The sequence below is a fragment of the Athene noctua genome, chromosome 3 (genome assembly GCF_965140245.1).
Source record: "Athene noctua chromosome 3, bAthNoc1.hap1.1, whole genome shotgun sequence".
NCBI lineage: Eukaryota > Metazoa > Chordata > Aves > Strigiformes > Strigidae > Athene > Athene noctua.
In genome coordinates, this window is record NC_134039.1 from 24187766 (window position 1) to 24211360 (window position 23595).

Here is a 23595-nt window from a genome sequence, read left to right on the forward strand (position 1 = left end):
GATGGTTGGTTTGTTATTTATGTTCTGCTAATTAGGTTTGTGTAGGTTTTTGGTCACAACGTAAAAGAGACTTTTCTTTGTATTTGGCACAGCAGATTCTCTGTACAGCTGTTGTACCATGGACTGCATTTAGAATTCACGGTGTCTAAAGCCAGCTCAGTGATGTTTTAGGTTTATATAAATCATTGGTCATTGTATGTACTTTTTCTTGATCCCCACATAACAAATTTCAATTCAAGTTTTATTTACAGCATTGTAACTAGTAGCATGTAGCCTAATTTTATTATTCTTCTAATTCATAAAATTCAATACTTGTCACATTGGTATAATGGAGCAGAGTATAGCTGCAGTATATGATTTAAGTAGGTATCTTTAGGTGTTTATACATATGTGCATGTATTGATCATTGTTAATAAGGTGCAGATGTTTTAAGTATGCTCTTCATAATGTATTTTTAGGATTGAAGAAGCTTCACCACCAGGTTGTGGATTTTGCCATATACCATATGATGAATTGAACATGCCATTCCCTGCTCACCTCACTTATTGTTACAACTGCAGAAAGCAAAAAGTTCCTGATGTCCTTTTCACTACAATTGATCTTCCTGTAGAGGCAATAGTTATTGGGAAGGGATGTCTTATTCAAGCCAGGTATCTATCAAAATATTTTCTTATTAAAATTTGGAGATTTTTGAAAGAATTCCTGTTGCTAAAATCCAGTCATCAAACCTTAGATTTTGTATATTAAATTGCTAGGAGTTAATGACAGTCTGTTAGGGCACAGGAGAAGGACAGCCTTCTCTTCCCCTTGTGTTATGTGTCATGTCTCTTGATGAACATCTGGTAACTTGATGGGTCTCTTTAACCAAGTAACAAGTGATAGGATGAGGTAATGGCCTCAAGTTATGCCACGGAAGGTTTAGACTGGATATTAGGAAGCATTTCTTTACAGAATAGGTTGTTAGGCGTTGGAATGGGCTGCCCCATTCCAATGACTACCCAGTGATAGAGTCCCCATCCCCCATCCCTGGAGGTGTTTAAGAGTCGGGTTGACATAGTACTGAGGGATATGGTGTAGTTGAGAACAGTCAGTGTTAGGTTAATGGTTGCATTAGATAATCTTCAAGGTCTTTTCTAACATAGATGATTCTGTGAGCTTACCCATGTTGGTAAATGTTCTGCTATTTTTTTAATGCCTGTGGGAATTGCAGTATTTTGTCTGCCTGGATATAAGAGTTTTCATGCTTTAACTTGCTGTTTGGGACCACTAATGCAGTCAGATACAGTTACTGCATTTGAAACTCAGTGAACGGATTAAGTCAGTTGTGTTAATTCTGTGCTGATGTCTGTAACTGAACTTACCTCTGTAGAATTGGTGGCTATGTCCAGTTTATACTGTGGTCTTTGAATTTGGAAAAGGGAATAACGTGGTTTACAGTCAGAAAGAAGGAAATGTTAGCTATGTACAGTATGTATGGGTGGCCAGCTACATGGGTAAATACTGGTTGAATGGTTGGGCTGAGAGGATAGTTGTTTATGGTTTGTAACCTACCTGGATGGCCATGACAAATATAACAGTCTGCAATGGGACCTGTTGTGTTGAACATCTTAATGATGTGGAGGAGATGATGGACTGCATTCTTTTCAAGTTTGCCAGTTACACCACAGTGAATGGGACCACACAGTATGATACCTGTCCAGTTTGTCCTGCTCTGAGAGTAAGACAGAATCAGAAAACTAGAGCAGGTTCAGTGGAGGGACACCAAGGGAGTAAGGAGCACTAGCCATATGAAGAGAATTGCAGGTGCTGGACTTGTTCAGTCTGGAGAGAGGAAGAATTCAGGGGGACCTAATAGCAGCCTGTTTATACCTCTAAGGCGTTTGTGGATCCTATGTAGCCAGGGTCTGCACAGTCGGAGAGTGAAAGACAGTGGGCCTAAGCTGAAGCAAGAGAAATTCAGAGTGGATATAAGAAAAAACTACTTACTGTGAGAACAATCAGGCAGTGGAGCAGATTGCCTAGAAGATTGTGCAGTGTCCATCTTTGGGGGAGTTTTGAAGATCCAACTGGATAAAGCTCTGAGCAGCGTAGTCTGAGCCCAGAATTGACCCCCCTTTGGCTGTACAGGAAGTTGCACTGGAGACCTCCTGAAGTTTCTTCTCATCTGAATTTTTATTATGATGCTGTGTTTATCATTGACTTCTGCTAGAGCAGAATTGTTGAAGCTACTGTAGAGATGTGTTTTGAGCCCCTCTTTTGGTATTTTCTGTATTACTAAATCCTCTGTTCAGCACCATTGTGGAAATTGACTTTGTGTCACATGGTGGTCCCCAGCCTGTCTCTGGAACACTTGCAGATGTCATATTTCCTCTAGAATGATTCCTGAAACATTTCCCCATCTGCCCCTCCTCCCCCAAATAAGTTTGAAAAAAAGACCTGAAGCTATATTTAGAATGATTTTGCGGTGAGCTTGTTATGACTGGATGCGTTACTGTGTTTTCCTGATCATGTAATAAATGTAGTCCTTAGAAGAAAGTGTTGTCTGTTCGTATCACTAAAATGTACAGTTGTCGTGTTCTTTTTGAATTAAAATTTGTCACTGAAAGTAGGCAGTCATTATAGTGGTGTGGGGTTTGAATTTCAGTTTATGGGGCTAAACCCAAAGAGCAGAATATGACTAACACAATATGTTCAGAGATGAGATTTCTATGCTCTTTCTTTTATTCTTTTAAGATGTTTTATTTTGGTTATTGCTTGACCTGGCAAGGGCACTCAGGTTTTTTTCTTTGTTCCAAAGTGTGCCTTGAATAACTGTATTAATAGGCATTTTAAAAGTTCTACCAGTAGATGTAATTTCCTGTGCTTGTACTTGAAGTGTTCGAGAGGTTTGCAGCAACAGAAACAGATGTTTGCATTTGGGGTCTTACTGTGAAAAAAGCAGAACATACAAATTTTCAGATAAGACAGACTCAAGTTCTTGTAAAGAACTGACATTTTGTTATCCAGTTGCTGCAATCTAGTAGAAAGCACTTCATCAGTTCTGAGGCTCAATTGAAAAGGGCTGCAGTAATTGTCTCTTGAAATAATCGATTTTTGTGGAGGAGTGTTTAACAAATATCAGACAGATTGCAAAGTTGTGTTTGTCTTCAGTATTTGCTTTGACAAAAGTGAGCAGGGCAAATTTTTAACAGTCACTGCTATATGATAGGAGTGTTAATATATTAGCCAAACATCTAGTAGATTGTTATCTGCAATCTGTAGAAAACTTCTTTCTGTTGCATAGTTATTTGGTGCTGCCAGACTGTTATGGCAGTAACCCTGTGTGATACATGTTGTTTCTGTCTGATAACAGTTATTAAGCGTGTTTTAAGAATGGAGATGTGACTTTTTCCAAAAATACAGTATTGGTAATTTTTGTATTCTGCTTTGATAAGAGAATATTTTTGAATGTTGTTGAAGCTTATGTATTGTTCTGTTTTGTAAGTTTACTTTTTATTTTACCCATTTTTTATTGTTCATATAAATATACAGCTACCTATTAAAAATGAAAATCAGATCTTACTTATTGGGACTCAGTGCCTCAGTGTGCCTTGGTCTTCCTGATGAGAATTTAATATTTTACAGGATTTTAAAATACATTTAAAAGAAACTGATTGTATTAGGTTATACAATGAAGAAAAAAAAATCAATATACCCTGTGATCACTTTCAGTCTTCAGCAGTTAATTAAAGCTATTCATCTGCTGATGTCGTGTACTGTTTCATATTGTCAGGTTATGCCGTCTAAAGAAGAAAGCTCAAGCTGAAGCAAATGCGACATCTATCAGTAATCTCTTGCCATTTATGGAATATGAAGTGCACACCCAACTGATGAATAAACTTAAGCTGAGAGGAATGAATGCTCTGTTTGGGCTGAGAATTCAGATCACTGTGGGTGAAAATATGCTAATGGGGTTGGCAGTAAGTACAGTTTTAATCTGGGGATTCTTTTGTTTTCTTACAGTATTTTTTCAGGACAGAAAGACCTGCAGGTGTTGTGAAATTCAGAGTAACTACAGATATTAAAAAGTTATTTGAAGAATAAATGAAGTGATGGAATGAGGTGTCTAATCATTGACAAATCAGGACAGACTCTCTTTTGGTACCAGAAAAAAAAAAGATTCAAATCTCTTGAAAGTCTGTTAGAGGACAAGACTATTAGAAAGGGGATGAGAGGAAAAGAAACTTTAAATGATTTAATGGCGTAAATTATAGAAAAATTATTGTGTTCTTTAAAGGTCCTGTCAAAGAGATCCCTGTTCATCAAGTTGCATTACAGTTCCATGACAAAGAAGGTCAATTAAGTCTCAAATCTTTTGGTTAGTTGTCAACAAGAGAAAGGTCTGTTGCCTCTTCTTTGATGGCACTGAAGAAATAAATGATAGATTGGAAGTGTCTTGGAGATAGACAAGAAAAGTTCATTAACTATATTTTGTAACCTTATTCTGTCATGTGGGATTAGAATAATGGAAATGTGTTGCTTCCTCACTGGTGTAAGAGGATGTTTGGGTAATATTGACTTGCTTGCATGTTCTTTTGTCTGAACTGATGATCTGTTTTCTCTAAATAGAAATGGGATTTTTCACAACTTCAATGGTACTGTAAATGGTTTGGTGAAGTTTTAAATCCTTGAAACAATCACTTGGCTTTGCAAAATATACTAGGGCACAGGTTTTAATTCATACTTTTTTGGAACTTTTAGGCAAGTTAAGAACTCCACTGTGGAAAAGACACGTGGGAAGGAGAGAGTTTATTAAAAGAATGGGTTTTTTCATAAGTGAACAAGAGAGAGCCATTTATTAAGGGAAGAGATCATGCTGTAATGTGCATATCACAGTGTCATCTGTTACAGCATAAGCATTATGGAAAATTTTATATGAAAGTATTAGAAGTATCTGCTTATGTAATTGTCATTTTTCTTAATGACTTTTTGAAAGTCTGCAACAGGTGTGTATCTAGCAGCTCTGCCAACACCTGGTGGTATTCAGATTGCTGGGAAGACTCCAAATGATGGCACTTACGAGCAGCATATATCTCACATACAAAAGAAAATAAATGATACTATAGCAAAAAACAAGGAACTTTATGAGATTAATCCTCCAGTAAGTAAAGCTTTTATGTTTTTAAAAATAAAGCATTGAGTCAAACAGATTTACACCATGTATATCCCTGAATTACTACTGACTGAATCATTCAGAATGTAAGTTGTTTTTTAGTAGAGATATAGATTCTTTTCAGTATATTTTGGGAACCTACTGGAATTTTCTGATCTCTTAAGCCACATATCCAAATCAGTTTGTATTTATTTAGATTTATTTCTCAAAGTATTCCTCTAAATGTTCTGATTCTTAGAACTGTTAACAAATTGCTTATAATTGAAATAATTTCAAAACTACATAGAACAACTGATAATTTTTATATCCTTTTTTAGGAGCTACCTGAAGAAATCATTGGGTCTCCCATTCCAGAGCCGAGACAACGTTCCAGGTTATTAAGGTCTCAATCAGAAAGCTCTGATGAAGTTACAGAGCTAGACCTTTCACATGGGAAAAAGGATGCTTTTGTCTTGGAGGTGATAAATGTTTTCAGTACTCATTTTCATACTTCCCTTTTCTTGAAATACACATAAAAAAAGGAGAGAAGTTTTCTTACTCATCTCCAAAGACAGTTCTTGAATTGTATATAAAATTTTCTATTTTTGCATCAGTAGAAAATGTTAAGTATTGGATATTGGATTTTACACTGTCTCTCTTATTCTGTTTGCTTAAAGCATAGCTATATTATGTCTAGGGACAATAACCGAAAAAAAATTGCCCTGCTATACATGAACATGTAGCAATATCTAGAATAATAACTAAGAGCTGTTAAGCAACGCCCTTCTGCCTACTTCAAGCAGCAATCATGATGGATCCAAAACTTAGATATATTTTTATAAACATTGAGGCTCTGTGTTGTCACACTTTATATTTAGCAAAGAAAAAGCTTGTATGTTCTTCTAGTTTCAAAGCTCCTAATGTGACAATTGGATATTCAGAATTATTAGTTTGCAGAAGTGGTAGTAATTCGAAGCATTCAAAAAAATTCATTTGTCAAGAGAGCACATAGAAGACATGCTTTTCTGAATTCAGCTGATGCTTTTCAGAGTTCAGGAACTTACAACTTCAGAGAGTATCTTCCAGATCTTTTTACAGCTACACCTAGAACAAGAACAACACCTACAGATAAAGAACAGAGATTTCTTTTACCTCTCTAGTCACTAAAATTCAAAGATGTGATTTTAAAATTGTACAGTTTTGAAGGAAAAGAGTCAAATACTAAAGAAGGCTTAGAATTTTGATCATCTTATGGATACAGGTGTTAAAAATACCTGTCTTAGACTAAGAATAAGAAAACAGTTTAAATTACAGCCTGTAATTGCAGCCTAAGTACATTCAAGACTTTATGTTAATCTTTACAAATCACTATCTTCATAGAAAATAAACTGGAAGAAAGGTTGTAGATAGGGAGAATGAGAGAGTGCTTGTAACAGCAGTTAATTTTAAAACAGGTTAGAAAAGAGAGTGAAAAAACAGTGGGTTGGGTGAGGTTGGTATAATAAATTGAGATTGGTTGGTGCTTCTGCTCTTTGAGTAAATTTTTGATCTCCAGTCCATTACAGGCATGCTAGGATCAAAGTAAGCAAATTGGGAAGTCCCTAAAAGTAACTTTGATGCTAGTTAACTCTCACATTAAGTCAAAATAAGGACAGTTTTCATCAGGTAATTTTGCAGCTGGTCTTCACAGGTTTTTGTTTTAATATCATTGTCTGTGTAGACTGACAGGAGTGGAATTTTATCCTCAAAAGTTATACCAGATGCTCTCTGAGGCACTGTATTGAAATGGATGAGCCCATCAGAAAATACTTTAATAAATGCAAAAAGGGTTGACTGCCTTTGTAAAAAGAGGATTGTGTAAGGCGTAAAAAAAACCCACAACCCAGAGACTGTTACACTGCAAGAGACCCTTTGGACAAGTTAGGGAAAATACCAGTAAAACATAACCCCAGCCTCCATTTCACTTGTAAAGGCTGTCAAAGAGAAGAGAGATAGCAGTAGTAAAAACTTGGCATACTTCTGTCCAGTTGCTTCGTAAAGAAGCTTGATACATTATAAGCAAAGACCCTCTGGTTAAGGACTGCATTATATACTGCAAGCAGAGTTCAGCTCTCTTTTTACAGTTTTGGAGAATTCTTCTTTCTACTGTATTAACAGTAGTATATGCACTTGGGATAGGAGGAGATCTCTGTGTGGAAGGGAAAAATGTAAGTACACTGTCATGTACTACAGAGTACATTTAAAAATATTCTAAAGTTAGCAAGAAAAATAAGATCTGATGTTTAAAGAACGATCATTTACTGGTTTACATTATGTGAAGTTATTGGTGCTAGAATATGTGTCCCTGTGTTTTGGTAGTTCAGTCTTTATAGAGAAAGGACTTTTAATCTGTGGAACGACTTACTACTGTCTTTGTTAAGAAATTAGATATGAGGAACAATATTCCAAAGTTTTAGTGAAGCTCCTGAATCTGACCTTTCAAGAGTGAAATCATTGTTCACTGGAAATATGTAAGAAAAAGTGGTAAAAAATTCACTGTGATGGAAATGCTAAGAGATGTTGGGAGGCAATTATGAGAGGTAAGGCTGGCTGTATTTTTTTTTTTTTTTTGAGAGAAAAAAAAAAGACTGCTCCTCTTACTTTGAGAGAGAGAAGGAGGAGAAACAATACCTGACAGAGAACCCTTTAATACTGGGGTTAAAATATAAACAATTTCCAAAATACTTGGAAGAAGGCAGAATAAATGTTAAGACACATGACACAAATATTTACAGAAGGTAGCAAGGTAGATACGCTCTCAGTCTGATCTAAAATTAAAAAAAAGTCTTTAAAGATTGGGTGAAGTAGAGGTTATTTGGATAGGAAGAACTAATAATCCCCAAATTTACCTTTCCCTATTTGATTTTCTGCTGTTCATACAAAGCAGGGTTTTTAAAGTCCTGGAGAGATTTTTGTGTCATTGGAATAGGCAGAAAATGATCGCATCAGTGTAATACAGACCATATGAGAGTTCTAGTAGCCTAAGGTCCTTAGCTGGGAAAAGCTTTAAGTTGTTACGTGGAACCTTGTTCAGCATTTTAAATTGTTTAAAAATCACCTTTTTATCATTCTTATCTACTGCAGTTTCTCTGCTGCAGTTTCTGTGTGTTCTGTGCACATTGACTTATTTTTAATACAATTTAATTAAAGGAACTATTTTTCAAGCGTTAAGCATATCAGAGGCTGATAGTTAAGATTCAGAGTTCTGGCTGATGGAGTATTTTTAAAATTTTCTAAAATCTAAAAATTTTAAATAATTTTTTTAAAATCTCAGCATAGCTGCCAGATACAGTTCTCTTGATAAGAAAGTTTTTATATGTTTCTGAGACTTCTGACTGGAATAGCAACATGATTTTTATAAATTATTCATTTTTCCAGATTGATGATACAGATGCAATGGAAGATGTACATTCTTTACTGACAGATGTTCCACCACCTTCTGGTATAGTTAAAAACATTTTTCTAACCTATACTGTAGGCTGCAAAATGACAAAACAGTACCAGTATTGATTAAAAAAAACTGTTCAAGAGTAACGGTGAAAAAATTCTTGAAGTGTTTATCTTGTCAGATATACCTGTAGAAAAAAAGTCATTAAGCCTTTTATGGGGATTGTTGCTTATTAAAAACTGAAGTAAACAGTATTTGTGTAGCATTTTGTAGTTCACTGATTTGTACTGTTGCAAATTTTTTACTTCATACAGGTGTAACAATTGGATCTTTTCTACTAGTATACCAGTTGCTAAAGATTTTTCGACTGAATGACTAATTTGTAGGTTGGAGAGTCAATGAAAATACTACAGGGAACAGAATGTCCTTTAAGTATTTGTAGCCATATAATGTGACATACTGGTGGTGTATTCCAAGAATGTTATTTAAAGTAGGCAATTTGCCCTCCCAACACTCTTGTTTAACAAGTGCATTTGTATTTTCCTTGCTTTGTGATTGTGCCATACTGTCAATTTAAGTCTTTGTGTTCACTGCGTTTGTTGACAGCTTGTGAGACATTACTGTTACTTAGAAAAGTGTTAGAAGAGTGCACTCCTCTGCAGTGTCTTATTTTTCCATCTGCCTATGAATTCCATTTTCTGGAATAGCTTCTATGGGCCAGTAATACAGATATGTGTAGTAAGCAAATTAGTAGGTCCTAGTCAATAAAAGCACCTCACTACCTGAAGATTAAAGAATCCTCTCATCTGGTAGCGGGGTAATTTTAAGTTAGAGTTCAATGCCATTTAGTCAGCTATTGAATCTTTTGCCTTTCCTGTTGTTTATATGATTCCTTGTTTTTTTTGTTTGCCTATTTGTTCATTATCTCCTTCAGACACAGACAAGTATTCTGATGGAAAATAAACAAGGGACTGGTTTTCCACTATTGTGGAAAGCTCCACTACCGTGGTGAACACTGAAGCAAAAAAACCGCATGTTGTCTTCTATCATGTCATCATCTCTGCATATTCTCTCTATATCTTGATTGACTCTTCAACAAGATTTCTGCTTTTGATGTTCTTAAAGAAAATCTATTAATATGTATACCTTCTGCAAGCTGCTACACAATTGCTTTTCTAGTTTATTTTGTGCATTTTTATAGGTCCTGCCAGATTTTTCTTTTGTGCTTATTTAGCTCTATCTTTAGATTTTCAACATTGCCTGTTTGCTGTTTATAACTTTTCTTACCCTGCTGTTTGGTCATTATACTTTCTTTTTTTTCCTTGTCTTTTCAAGTCTCTGTTAGTCACACCTTTTTAATAAAGTTTCCTCATTTGTACATAATTTGTTTATTAGAAACTAGGCAGAGTAATAGTGGATTTTGGGTGTCTGCCCTTCCTGCAAGATTGCTTAAGTATATACTGATCAGAGCTGAAAAACTTCTTTGAACGCTTTTTCCTGCTCAGGACCAACTAGTTAGGGGTTTTCTGTTTTGTGAGTTCTACAAGAAGCGGTTCTGTGAAGCAGTCAGGGAGTTTGGCTCAACAATTAGTCTTAGCATCAGATGACATGAGTTACCCAGTCTCCATGGGGAGCAACAGTCACTGTTGCATTTCATACCATTGTAGCCTCTCTCATGTTCCTCAACATGATGACATTTCTGGCCTTGCTTTTTGGTGATTGAAGAAATACTCAGAATAAGAATTCTGTAGTGAATTAGTGTTTTAGAAGTAGTGAGTTCCATCTTTCCTATCCATTTTTTCAATGCAATATGAATAACATAAAGCATGTGTTTCTTTTGCATGTTATAATATATCGTATTCTTCAGATGCTATGTTAGTTTTTTGAATGTTGGTCTTATTTTTGTTGTATTATTCGGTGCTCAAAAACAGATCAAGTAATGTCACATATGTTTCTTTCAAGGTATTTTTATATTTCAGTGTGCAACATAGATTTCCCCAAATATTTTCTTTACAGGTTTTTACAGTTGCAATACAGAAGTTATGCCTGGTATAAATAACTGGACACCAGAAATTCAAGTAAGGTTATTCAAAGAAATTTAAAACTTTTTTTCCAAATTGTGTTGAAATAATGCTGTAGTAATTTAAATATATATTAGTGATCACTGATTTTGAAAGATAAATTGAAATGATACTCTTGTGTTAGAAGTAAAAGTAGTATTTTGTAAGAAAAATACGGTATGAGCACCTGTTTGTGTTTTTTTCAATGCTGTTATGTAACAGAGAACGTTGTACAAAAATTACAAAATAATTATGGTAATTATGAACTTAAAGATTTTGGGCATTTTTAAGAACTTGGCTAGATTTTGAAGCCTCTTAAAAGAAACACATTGTTGACTGTGTTACCTAGTGTGAGATACTGAATACGATGACATGAATAGGTTAAGGTGAATTAGATAAAGCCAATCAAGTGAGTAGAGAGAGATTCCATTTATAATTAAGTTGAAACATTTTGGTTATGTTTGTACAACACAATTCAGTCTTAGAGAGTTAAAACAGATCTATATAAGTGGGCTTTTACATCTAATTGGCACAGTGCAGGACTGTGCTTTGCAGAGACACAGCTCAAACCTGAAAACTATATGACTGCACCAGCAGCATACTGTCAGGTTGATGGGATTGATGTGTATCTGTATATGACATTCCATTATTGTCTACGTTATTGTACACAACATAATTTTTCAACAGCAGTTAACAAAATATGTAGCAGGTAGAATGACTCCTTTATGAAGCAAGTAAGAAGGACATAGAGTATTTCATATCTTGCTTAATCACTTGTTCAATATATTCATATACTTTAGTTCACAGAAAGTTTGCCTTTTGTTTGTAAAATTTCCTGAGCAATACAGCACTTTATTTGACTTTACTGTTGCTACAGGTTTCTTTCCTTTTCTTTACATCCCCGTCCTCTTCCCCCTCTCCCTTAAACTCCCCTCCCCCCCGTTACCGTGTTATGCATTATTTGCCTTAATTATGAATTTGTTTTGGTTTTAATATAACATACAGGCATATATTGGGAAAAAAAAAATGTGTGTTTGTTTCCAATTCAGATGTTCACAGCAGTAAGAGTATCCAGATTAAGCAACATTAACCTAACAAATCAAACCCTTAATAAGAACTTTAATGATCTCTGTGAGAATCTGTTGAAGGTAAGAGTCTTATTTCAAGCATTTTGTTTAATTGTTCAAATGGAAGCAAAGTAAAATCAGGCTATACTGAAAATAACATTTTCTTCATAATTACTTTTTGGAATTAGACTACAAAGTGTCTGTACTAATTTTGTAAGCTGCTCCAAAGATAGATTCAGCATTCTTAGTATATTAAGGATTTCTGATACTTTTGGAATCTGAATGAGTCCTTTGACTGATAGTAAAGACTGCTATACAGTAGATTGCATTCTATCCTGACTTTTCACACCTGTAATTCTTCTTCCAAAAAAAAAGATATGATTAGATGATTTCTACTACGAAAATAGTTTTGATCTTTAATATCTCTGAAATAAACCATGCATTTTTTAGAGTAACACAATGTCTTGTCTTCAACAGAGCTTGTATTTTAAACTTCGATCTATGGTTCCCTGCTGCCTTTGTCATGTAAATTTTACAGTTGCTCTACCAGAGGACGAATTAGTTCAGGTAAGTAAACTGATTCTTTCAACTTTCAGCGTGTAGACATGCCAGGTTTGGCTTTTAATTAACATTTGCTACTCAGAGTAAACTAGGCTAGGATTTAGTAGTATGTCTGGTGAATTCTGAAGTAAAACTTAAGGCCATAATGTTTAGTGAAAAAAAAGAATGACCTAATGAGTTCACCAGTGTTATCTTTTTAGTTTGATAGGAAACAAAAAGCCCTGACTAGGTATTCATTAAAAGGTGTTACCACATACACTGCAAGAGTACGGCACACTAGTTTTCTAAGTATGCTGTCTTTATTATTGTCTAATTTTTTTCTTGCCATTTGAAGGTGATGCGATATACTTAATTATTTTTTAAAGAAAATGTTTTCTTTAGAAGTATAGCATCGTTCTCATGTTCAATTAAAAATCTCTTTCTCTCTCTTACAAATACAATGATAATGAGTTTTTATGATTCTTTTTTATGTCAGTTCACCAGGAATGGAGAACTTATGAACAATATCATAAATGTGGGACAAACATTATTAGGTGTATGTTCTAACAATGGACCTTAGTACTGCCTTTTATGCTCTGTTGTGAAGGGTTTTTAATATGTCTCCTTTGATTATTTTTCCCTATTAATTTTCTGCAGAAAAAGTGGGCTTGTTTACAAAATTATTTTTGCAGATTGCGTGAGAGATTAAGTTACCTAATATGCTGTATATTTCTGATTTGCAGATTGCAGTCACAGCTGTTGCAATTACATTTGACAAAAACCAAGCATTACAAGCCAACAAAACCCCTACAGAAAAATCACAGCAAAGAGGTAAGTGTTGTGAGGCATGTAAAGATAAGAGATAATGTTTTTCTTTCCTTTTTTTCCCCCCACTAACTAATGAATCTACATTTTAATTTGTTACATACACGCATTCTTACAGGGAGGTTCTGTAAAATCGTAAAGTCATAGCAAATTTTTTTTAGACCATATACGTGACCTCCAGCAGGATGACTTACTTATCATGTATCAGGTTTTTGCTTTATTTAATCAACAAACTTATAGTTACATGCAAAAAGTGTTTGGTCTTTCATCTTATTCCATGTACCATCTTTTTTTGAGTATTTTTCTCTGAAGAATTAGTGTAACAGAGGATGACATTTCCAATGTATTTTGAAATATGGTGTAGGTCATTAGAGAATACTTACTCTTGTAAGTAGCAAATTTTGTCCTTACTCAAGAATGCAGAAAATAAATTATTCATTATTCAACTTCAAAAAACTTCCCCAAAACCCTTAAGTAGGTCAGTAATATTTTTGGAGATCAGTGAAGCATATAGTGTTATGAAGGGAACAGAAGAGACTACTGCAATTTGCGTCTGTCATCTCGCTATTGAAGCACCATCTTAAGATAGAAATATATGTATGTCATCTGGATATGGGAATTTAGACAGAAATTTGAAGAGACTCCATTCTGAAGAATGAGATTAGGTAGTAGAACAGAGCTATGTTTCTAAAACATTAGTTTTACCTTCTTTAATAGTAACAGTAAATTGTTTTCTTTTATGTGAAATAAATGTTACTTTTTACTGTAAAGTATAGCTAACTCAGATCCAACTGCAGAATCAAATCTAAAATGCATGAATTGACTTTAGTATTTTTTCCAGAAAATACTAAATCAAATTCTGTTCAGTGGAACACAAGTTCTGTTCAATTTTGCAGTTGGATTTATTGTCAGACACCTAACTGTTCATACAGAACTGCATCACTATGCATATGCTGAAAAAATTCCACTCAGACCTGACTAAATCGGATCTGTAGTGCTTGTTATTACTGGCGGATCTTATTCTGGGGGTTGATTATCAATTGGGCATGTTTTCTTTGAAGCATCTACAGACAATGAAGAGCAGCTACAATTTCCATTGGAACTTTGCTCTGATCCCCTTGCTTCTCAACCATTCTCACCAGCTAAAGGTCGGTTAAATAGAAGAATGCTAAACTATTGTTTTTTACTGATTTTGAGTTCTGCTCTTTCATTGTTGCAGTAGCTTTAAAATATCTGTACTTTCACATGCTTTAAATATTATTTGCTACCTAAGCACAATGGATGGGTTCACTCCTGAAGTCAGATTTTTTGAGAGTCACATAAGATGGGTTGGCTAATCATTCTGTATATATTCTTTTGTAGATTTCCTGTAGTTTGTCTGTCTTTGCATTTAGAGTATTGAAAATGCTGCAAACCACTGGGTATTTGATATCATTTGACTTAATTATAGATTGCTTGATAATTAGTCTTGCCTCATACTGCTTTGCTTCTGTAAATGGCTGATATAAAATAACTCCATGTATTGTCAGCCTCAAACAGTTAATCTCATAGTTTTCTTGGTGGGAAATATTTTATCTATCAAATCCTGGTTGTTCAGCTGAGCAAAATTGCATGCAATTTTTTTTTTAAGTGAAAGGAGCTTAAACTTGCATAGTAAACAATTTGTACAGTGCAGCACATTTTAGCTGTTTAAGCTTTATTTTACTGCAATAGAGCTGCATTTCAAGAATGGTTGTTACAGTTCTTCTAGGACTGTATTCAAAATTAGGTCATTACTCATTGAAATCTACTGTCTTTACTTCCTTCTCCATTGTTGGATTATCTACCCATTAAAATGACTAGTAAGTGTAGTATCTGTGAGTTGTTGTAAATGCTCTTTTACTAACATGTTAAAGAGCTCCCTTTTTTGTCCATTACATAAGTTGTATAAAGTAGGGTGCCTACCACATTTACTTGTGTTTTCAAAGGTCAGATTAATTTCAGCAATAATATTCTTACTGCCTTGTTTTTGGGTTTTTTGTTTGTTTGTTTGTTTATTTATTTTTATGCATTTGTCTGTGCTTAAATTTTATTTTGTCACATTATGATACTCTTAACCTTTCATTTTCAAAAAAAAGGAGGTATTCAGAAATTTGACTGGTATCTTTTTCACTGTTACTAGACTGTGCCACTTTTATAATGGGCACTGACCAGTAGAGGGTAGCCTGTTCACATATGACTTTTCCTGATGTTCTTCACATTCTAAATTGTACTGTACATCACTTCAGAGGCTTCCAGCTAGATAATTATGTCATCTGTCATTTCTTCATAAGGAGACTCGAGGTTTCATGGTAGTTACATTTACTTAGCAACTTATTTAACATATTGATACCCTTTTTACATATTTTTCTGAAAGATTATTATTTTTAAAATATATGTATATAACTTTATATGGTAATGACCTTTAGTAAATGATCATATTGTGATTTGCAAGAGAGATTTAGTAAAGTGAATTATTTATACTAACTTATGTGCTTTCGAAGTACGTACTATCCTGTGTGTATATATAAAAGACTTTTTTTCTCTAATTTTTTTTTTTTTTGTCAGAAGAAAGCTGTTGTCCTCTACTACATGACTCTGCTCATATATTAATTAATTTTGTCTTGCTAGAAGTCCTGGAAGGTGCAAGTTCCCACACAGGTATTCCTGCTGCTCAGAGAGGTGAGTGTACTTACTTCAGCCATATGCCAGAACAGAATGAGCATCCTTAGGATATTGGTATACTCTTTTTGGATGTGTTTTAATCCAGGAAGTGTTTACTAGATTACTGAGAATGCGTGCTCTGGTGTGGCTTAATGATATCTTAATATTTTGATGTGGTTTTTAATTTCAAAAGTCAGATTTATTAATAATAACAGTGTCTGTCTGTCAGATATATTGATAGCACTTTGTCTGACAGTAAATTAGTTCCCTGAGAGAGAGCTTTTTTGCTTGTCTTAATTTGAAGTTAGCACGTGTTCCTTCCATTTCTTCAGGATAATGAAGAAATGGTGTTTGCAAAACTTTTTTTTTTTAAAGATACGCAAACACTCCTGAAACTAATACCAAAAGTCATAGCAGAAACAACTCCTCATTGTAATGACTGGGGGAGCATTGGGAGTATGTTGGGAAAGGAGGTCAGCATTTTCTAAGAAAAACTTGTTTGTGTTTAAACTGAAGTGTTGTTTCATCTTGTGACTCTTATCCTCATCACCGAAGCTTTTTTTCAGTCTGTAGGTTAAATATTGATAAATGTAATTAGGAAGTTTAAATCATGATCAGCAGCTCTTTGTGAGGAAAAGAATAGCAAAGAAAATTAAACAAGGCTTAAATAAACTTAAAGAAGCCAGAACTTAATACTTAAAATGAGATTTAAAAAAAAACTAATCTCGCATAAGTCGTTAATGACTCTATTTGCATGTTTTTTCAGTGATGAAGTCCCAGTCAGGCAGTTGGTTCACAGCTGGGACATCACCAGAAATCGGTACCTTGGTTTGGACAAGTCCAAACCTATACTGTAACTTTTCCTTTAAACAGACCTGGAAAGGGATGTTTGTTCTCTCTGACACAGATAACTGCTTCCACAAAAGGAGCATTGAGATGAGCAAGAGACATCATCCATATTTTTTTCTTTGTTTTTTTCTTTTGTTTTTCTGTCTGTGTTTTCAGCAGCGTCAGTTGATTACAGTTCCTTTGCAGACAGATGCAACAGCTGGATAGAGCTCATTAAACTGAAAGCTCAGACCATAAGGCGCGGATCAATTAAGACAAGTAGGCGGCTGTTTCTACCACGTTATGATAATCTGAGACATATCTCTGATTTCCCAGTGGTGAATAGTGGAGTTTCCTGCCCAGCAATAGTATTGCAGATCACATGTAGAATGAATACCTGAGTGTGAAAACTGCCGACATTGTTAATGCCTTTGTAAGCTAATACAGGGTTAATGAACCAGTATTGTAAAAAGCAAAATATAGTATTTCTGTTCACATAGTAAAAATTAGTTACCAATAGCTATGTACGCCTACTAATTATATAACATACACTGCATGGATGTAGGTGTATGTATGATCTTGGAAAATTTTTGGTGAGAATCAGGAAGCAATCACCAAGGTGACAGTCAAGGCAATGGTCACTAAATTAGCAAGTGGTGAGTTATTTTTCAGTAGTTCTTTGGCCACAGGTCTGACTATCTTGCTTAAATTAGCAGAGATTAATATCTGTTATAATGGAAAATGCTGCACTGGGGAAACACAACAACTTTCACACTTCCTATAATTTGTTCCTCCAGCAGAATACACATTTCAAAATGTTGGCACTTTTTTCTTTATCTTCACTTTATAACTGATTGTTGTATGTGCTGCTACTCGCCTCAATGTTTTCCTTTGCAGGAATGCCACTCTTCCAAATAAATTCCATTTCAGCTTTTTGTCTCCTTTTGCATGCATTGCATGATAATTTCCTTTCTCACATGATATGGCTGAGCATCACAGGCAGCTGAATGTTGTCACGAAGCTATTTGGAAACCATAAAGGAGAGTTACTGTGTGTTGTTGATAGTTACTTTCTCTCTTTTTTTCCCCATCTTTTTAGCTGCTTCACTTGATAAAGCAAGTCCATTGGCTGAGGGATACTTAAGGCACCGTTCTGTTCCATCATGCACCAATTCTACCGTCTCAGTTGTTAAGATGACGCCACTTTCTTTTCTACCTGGGGCAAAAATAACCAAGTATCTTGGGATAATCAACATGTTTTTTATACGAGAAACCACTTCTTTGCGTGAGGTGAGCCGTATATCAGTGATTAGCACTTTTTGTTAATTATGCTAATAAAAGGTAAATTTCTGAAGAGGTTTGAGTTGAGGAGTGGCACAGCAAGGAAATAGAGTTTTTGTCCCTTGAGGGTAGTGCTGAATGGGGAGTAAGTCACATTGCATTGTTTTTGTCAGAGCATATAGAGCTGCTTTGTGTTCGGCAGTGCTAGGAAGAAGTTGCTTAACCATTGCCATTGCTGTTGAATTTGGATATGATACTAAACTAATGAGTTCTTAAATAGAAGTATATGGGAAAAAAAGGTCTTTGACCAGCAGTGGTAGCTGGGATCATTTGAACCCAAAACTGAGATTAATTTAAATGCTAAAAATATATATATAAATAAGCCCATTTTCTGTCATTTAGCAAGCTCAATGATGAACTTTCATAGTGTATTTGGATTTTAAATTCTTTGGTTAATACAAGGTTTCCCATATCATATATAACTTTTATGCTGCTTTTTAATACTACATTCTGTGGATTCTCAGTAAAGTAGCTCTGTGTCATGGATGTCTAAAAAGCATGCCATAGAGTATATACCCATACAGCCAGCTTGCAGGATGGAGCTAAAACAATGGTCTCTAGTCCATATCTGGACAACAGATAGTTACCTGAGCATGCCAAAGTGCAAGACATGTTCCTTATTTTCATGTCCTTTTGGGACATCTTTCTGCTACAATTGCCAGCCACAGAAACAGAACGTACCTCTTGCCTGGTTTGTCAGTGCTAAAGAGTATGCTGTTTCTTGCAAATAACACAATGATAAAATTACAGAGCAGATGTTAATAAAAATGATCAGCTTTCATAAAAATTAGTTGTGAGGTCTCTAGAGAAACTTTGATCAGACAATCATCCTGTTTGGATCTTGCAAGTTATAGCCCCTTTTAGCTTGAGAAATCTGTGTGAAAAGGACAGCATTTTTAAAAGGATGTATATGATATGATCAGGCAAATGGTTACGTGACATTTCTGTACTAACTGCAGATACAAACTATAGATACAAATTAAATAGCTCATAAGCAAGCTTCGGCAACTATGATTGTAGATCTCAGCAGAGGTAGGTTGCTTGAGTATTTGATTCAACTCCTTCATGAAGTTGGGACGGTTGTATGATTTCTGTGATACTGTCAGTATGCTATTTCCAACACCCGGGGCATCTAATTTTAAATCTATTTCAGCTGCATAGGCTGAGTTACAAACCAGTTCTAATACTAGTTGCACAGTATTTCCCTGAGGCTGTAACAGAGTCAAAATAGAGTGCTTGTCATATCCAACTCAAGTAATGTATTTCAGGTTCTATAGAAAAATAATTAACAGTGTTTGTATTGCTTTATATTTTGCTTATGGTGGTTTACAGATTGTTGAGGCCCTATGAGCACAGTTGAAGTATATACAAGACACTGCTTCAAAAATTAATTTAAATCCCATTTATCCATGGCTCTTAGGTTTTGCCATTTAGATATTTATAATCTTCTGTTACTTGTCATCAAATTTTGTATTAGATTTATCATATTACAGATTTTTTTTCCCATCAGTTACTGTAACTGTTAAAACACCTGGACAATCAAAATTTCATGAGGTGTGACAAACTTGTATTGAAATTTTGATCTCTGGATACAGTTTATTTCATTCATGCTTTATGCTTGGATTGGTGAAATTATACTTGCTGTTTTGTTTTTTAATTCTCATCCAAGATATGTTTTCTTATGTCTTTGAGTCTGTTCAGGGTAGATTATAGTTCTTCTAGTAGATATGAGGACAGCCCATATTTGTTGAAGTTTAGCTTATATAGCCTCTTCTACTTGTCTCTTTCATTTTCTCTAGTAACACACACACACACACACACACACACACACACACACACACACGAGAAGCTTAGTGGTCTTGCCAGTCACTTTCATTGAAATTTTATAGATATTTTAAACCAATAGTGAGCTCTGATTCATCAGTTCCTTCAGGTTTTTTTCTCTGAATTTTTATTTTTTTGCTTGGTTGCCTGGTTTTTGTGTATTTCGTTTTTTCCCCCCTCAGTGTAGTTGCTTGCATTCTTTCATAAGGATTATCTAGGAAAAAAAACCCATACTTGATTGTTTCCCTTCTCCTCCTTTCTTAGCAATTTAAATTATTCAGCTTGGCACCAAAGTAGTAAAAATTCCCCACAAGCACCATCAAGTCAAAAAACCTAAGGCAATGGCATGGCTAGAAGTTTTGGGCTTGGGGGGGGGAAGCTTGAATAGCTTGCTTGTCAAGTCTCTGCTTTGTCCCTTGCTTACTTCATAATTTGAGGGATCATTTCTTTAGTGAATGTTGAGAACTAATGACAGTCATTAGCATACATAAAGTTGCAGTGACCAAAGGTAATGGTCACTCCTTACCAGTAATTTCCAGGAAGTCTAAATCTCTTTAAATCCTCAGTAGAAATTCTTTATCTGCTTCCTAGTTATCAAAAAAAAATGGGCAGTATCCTTCCTGATGAAAGAAAAGTCAGCTGTCATTGGAATATTAAATGTTCTTTCATAGCTGTAAGAACGTTTAATAAGTATGAATATGTGTAATACACTGGCTGCAAAGAGAACCCAGTCACAAATGAATAACTTAGTTGTGATTCTTTTCCTCAAACAGCAAGTTCCATTGGTCTGATTTTTAACTGTGACCCATTAAACAGTGAATAGCTTTTAAGTTCTGTACAATATACTATTTAGGATTCACTGAAATATTCAGCTGATAAAAATGTAAGAAAAGTATTCAGTATCTTGTAGCTATATCTAACATGAAATGTTTGTTGGTTTGGTTTTTTGTTTGTTTTTCCATTTCAGGAGGGTGGTGTCAGTGGTTTTCTCCATGCTTTTATTGCTGAAGTGTTTGCAATGGTGAGAGCTCATGTTGCAGCTTTAGGGGGGAATGCTGTTGTCTCATACATAATGAAGCAGTGTGTTTTCATGGAGAATCCAAACAAAAATCAGGTAAATTATTATAAGAAATAGAAGTGCTGTCATGGTTAATATGACACAAATACACATTTTATATGTTTAAAAAGCAGCAACCCTGTAGAGCCATGTCTGCATAACACTTGCAGATCTTTCATTATAATGTTTGTTTAAAGAAGTCAAGAGTGTTCTTGAACACCTGAGATAACACAGAATTATATATTTGCTTCATAAATACCTGAATGAGTAAAAATACTAAGTTTTCTAGAATGGAGTAAATTGCAGGAAACAGTTGAACAGTAGTGCTGAACTTAGTTTTTCTGATGTTGCAGTGTTCATCTTAACTCCATGTAAAAATACCTGGAGTTCCTGATATAAAGTGCTCCGTTTTGGACATAAAGGGACAAAACTTTATTAGTAAAGACAACACAGAATATGGTTGCTTTGATACATGCCATATTTGTCCAAACAGTAGTGAAAGCAAGTACAGCTACCCAGGTATTTAATTTGTGGTGGTTTTATGGGAATGTGTCTACATATTTGATAGCACACAAGTGAGTGGATATAAAAGCAAATACAGCAGAGGTTGCCTCATTAATAAATTATAACAATTTGTCCTTCTCCTGATCTCTGTTGACTTTTCTATTATCTGTGTAGTTATATCTAACAGATATAAGTAAACATGAAATATGTTGTTATTTAATGTTTGGTAACTGCGTATTGTCTTTTTTTTTTTCTTTCAGGCTCAGTGTTTAATAAATGTCAGTGGTGATGCAGTCATCTTTGTACGTGAATCTGAGTTAGAAACGTTACCGGTACAACCTTCTACGGTTGTTTCTCAACCCACAAGTTCTGGAGGAGATGTTACAACATGAAGACAGAAGAAGTTGAAGTAGGCCCTGCCAAATACAAAGTTTATTTAAAATGTGGGAATGTTTAGGTTTGCATCTTCAAAATCAGCATCTTCCCGTAGCATTAACAGCCAAAATCTAAGACAATCTCTATATGTTGTCCTTTATGTAACAGGACAGCATATGGGCAGGGATGCTTTGATTCTTTTGTTATAATTTCAAGCTGCTGTGAAACCTAGACAGTAGGTGAAGCACTGATATGAGAGTATGAATTAAAATAGTAGGCATCACGTGGTACTGTGAAAGTAAACAAAAATTCTGTTCCATTTTTTAGCTGTTCAACAGGACCATGATAAGTTGTAATTCAGAACCATTTCTGAGTTTGCGTATTGTATTAGCTGATTCTCAGCTCAGTTTAAGAAATAAAAGGGGTCAGGGTGGGTGGGAGATAACTGAGAAGCCTGTATTAGCAACTGTTGCTGAAGGAGTGAGAGATTTGTGCGCAGGCTAAGAAAATGTTGGCTGAAGTCTGAATTTACCTTAGATCATAGAGCGTGAAGCAGAAGCAGCAGCACCAAAAAGTCAGTTTGAATTTCTGTGCACTAAAAATATTTTTCAGCTGTTTGTGAATTGCTGATATTTAAAAAAAATTATTACTATACAGCATATGTTTTGGATGGGTGTTTTGGGGTATTTTTTGTCATTTGTTTTTGTTTTTAAAAGGTGCCAGACCTTGATGCTATGTTCCTAGTCATCCCTATGGTTAAAAAAGAACAGTTCCAAAGTGTGTTTGGTGCTATTATAAGATGTTCACTTCAGTACTGACAAAACGGATCTTTTTTTTTTAATACAAGATTCTGTGAAAGAATTACCCTGAGACTTACTTTCTTCAGGCATGATCTTTTGTAAGGATAATGTAAACAGTCCTCCAAAAGTCAGAGGTATACTCCACCCTCCTTTGCATTTAACAAGTTGGAAATGGGTGATGTATGTTTGTAATGATGGTTTCTACAAGTTGATTTTGGTTTGTTGTTTGGGGTTTTTTTCCCCCAGTACAGTAGCTGGGAAATGATGGTACTGCTAAGAAAGGAAATTTGTAATTTCCAGTAAATGTCTGAAAGATGGTGATATTTTAATGTAAAAAATTAAAACTTTGATTTGAAGATGCATTCTTACTTAATTCTGACAATACCATATATGGAACTTGAACAAACATGTAAACTTGAATGTAAATATTCTGCTTAGTGTTGAAATTAAGCATTGGCATGATTACATGTTAAAACTAATTATTTCTTTGTAAATGAGCATCGAAATCATACTTGCACAATAAATTCCTTTATAAAATTTATTGCCTTTTTATCTGTCCAATAGTTAAATGTGTACTCTGGATACATATTAAAGATGTCTCAGTCCCATTCTCCTATATAAAAAAATTTTCCTCTGAGGATGTTACAACCTGATTATTTAAAACTTGGAGAGGTAATTGTATTTGAAGTGTTTGAATTAGGTGCTTACCAGAACACTTGTCTCGTACAGTTGTCTTTCTAAATTCTGTAGCTGTTGCAACCAGAGCTGCCATAAACTTGTCACCTATAAATAGTTGCAGCTTTCTTAATTATTTTGCAAGGCAAATCTTGTTTCCTTTGAAGCTGGTGGCAGAATATTAATAACTTCAGAAGGTCTTGAATCTGGTACAAGAAGTTGTTTTCTAAGTATTCAGCATGGAAATATTCTCTGAAGTAGCACATTAAATTATCTTTTCTTGATTATTTTTGTTGTTTGGTTTGGGGTTTTTTTGGTAGCTTCTGTGGAAGTATTATGCAATCTTCTCATTTCTAGCTGTTAAAAGGTCACAATTTCTTCTAATATGTTTCATTAGACATAGAGGAGGAGCTTTCCTGTCTAGAAATTTTAATTCTTCTCTAATTGTTATTCCAGAAAT

General features: G+C 34.8%; 1 protein-coding gene across 22 annotated transcripts in view; it reads left to right on the forward strand.

Moving 5' to 3' along the window:
• C2CD5 (C2 calcium dependent domain containing 5) overlaps positions 1 to 22076 on the forward strand; it is a 71146-nt gene extending 49070 nt beyond the window's left edge. For 5 of the 22 annotated variants that reach the window (XM_074902297.1, XM_074902292.1, XM_074902296.1 and 2 more), the window contains 15 exons: positions 459 to 650; positions 3773 to 3959; positions 4976 to 5140; positions 5470 to 5610; positions 8549 to 8612; positions 10575 to 10636; positions 11668 to 11766; positions 12163 to 12252; positions 12969 to 13056; positions 14112 to 14198; positions 15700 to 15750; positions 16738 to 16839; positions 17659 to 17849; positions 20692 to 20838; positions 21546 to 22076. In XM_074902297.1, the coding sequence (XP_074758398.1) occupies positions 459 to 650; positions 3773 to 3959; positions 4976 to 5140; positions 5470 to 5610; positions 8549 to 8612; positions 10575 to 10636; positions 11668 to 11766; positions 12163 to 12252; positions 12969 to 13056; positions 14112 to 14198; positions 15700 to 15750; positions 16738 to 16839; positions 17659 to 17849; positions 20692 to 20838; positions 21546 to 21677 (1798 nt within the window). In that variant the 3' untranslated portion in view covers positions 21678 to 22076. Of the gene's footprint in view, positions 1 to 458; positions 651 to 3772; positions 3960 to 4975; positions 5141 to 5469; positions 5611 to 8548; positions 8613 to 10574; positions 10637 to 11667; positions 11767 to 12162; positions 12253 to 12968; positions 13057 to 14111; positions 14199 to 15636; positions 15751 to 16737; positions 16840 to 17658; positions 17850 to 20691; positions 20839 to 21545 lie in introns of all 22 variants that reach the window. The other 17 variants (XM_074902286.1, XM_074902285.1, XM_074902288.1 and 14 more) reach the window with 6 other exon arrangements.
• Positions 22077 to 23595: the final 1519 nt, after the last annotated feature.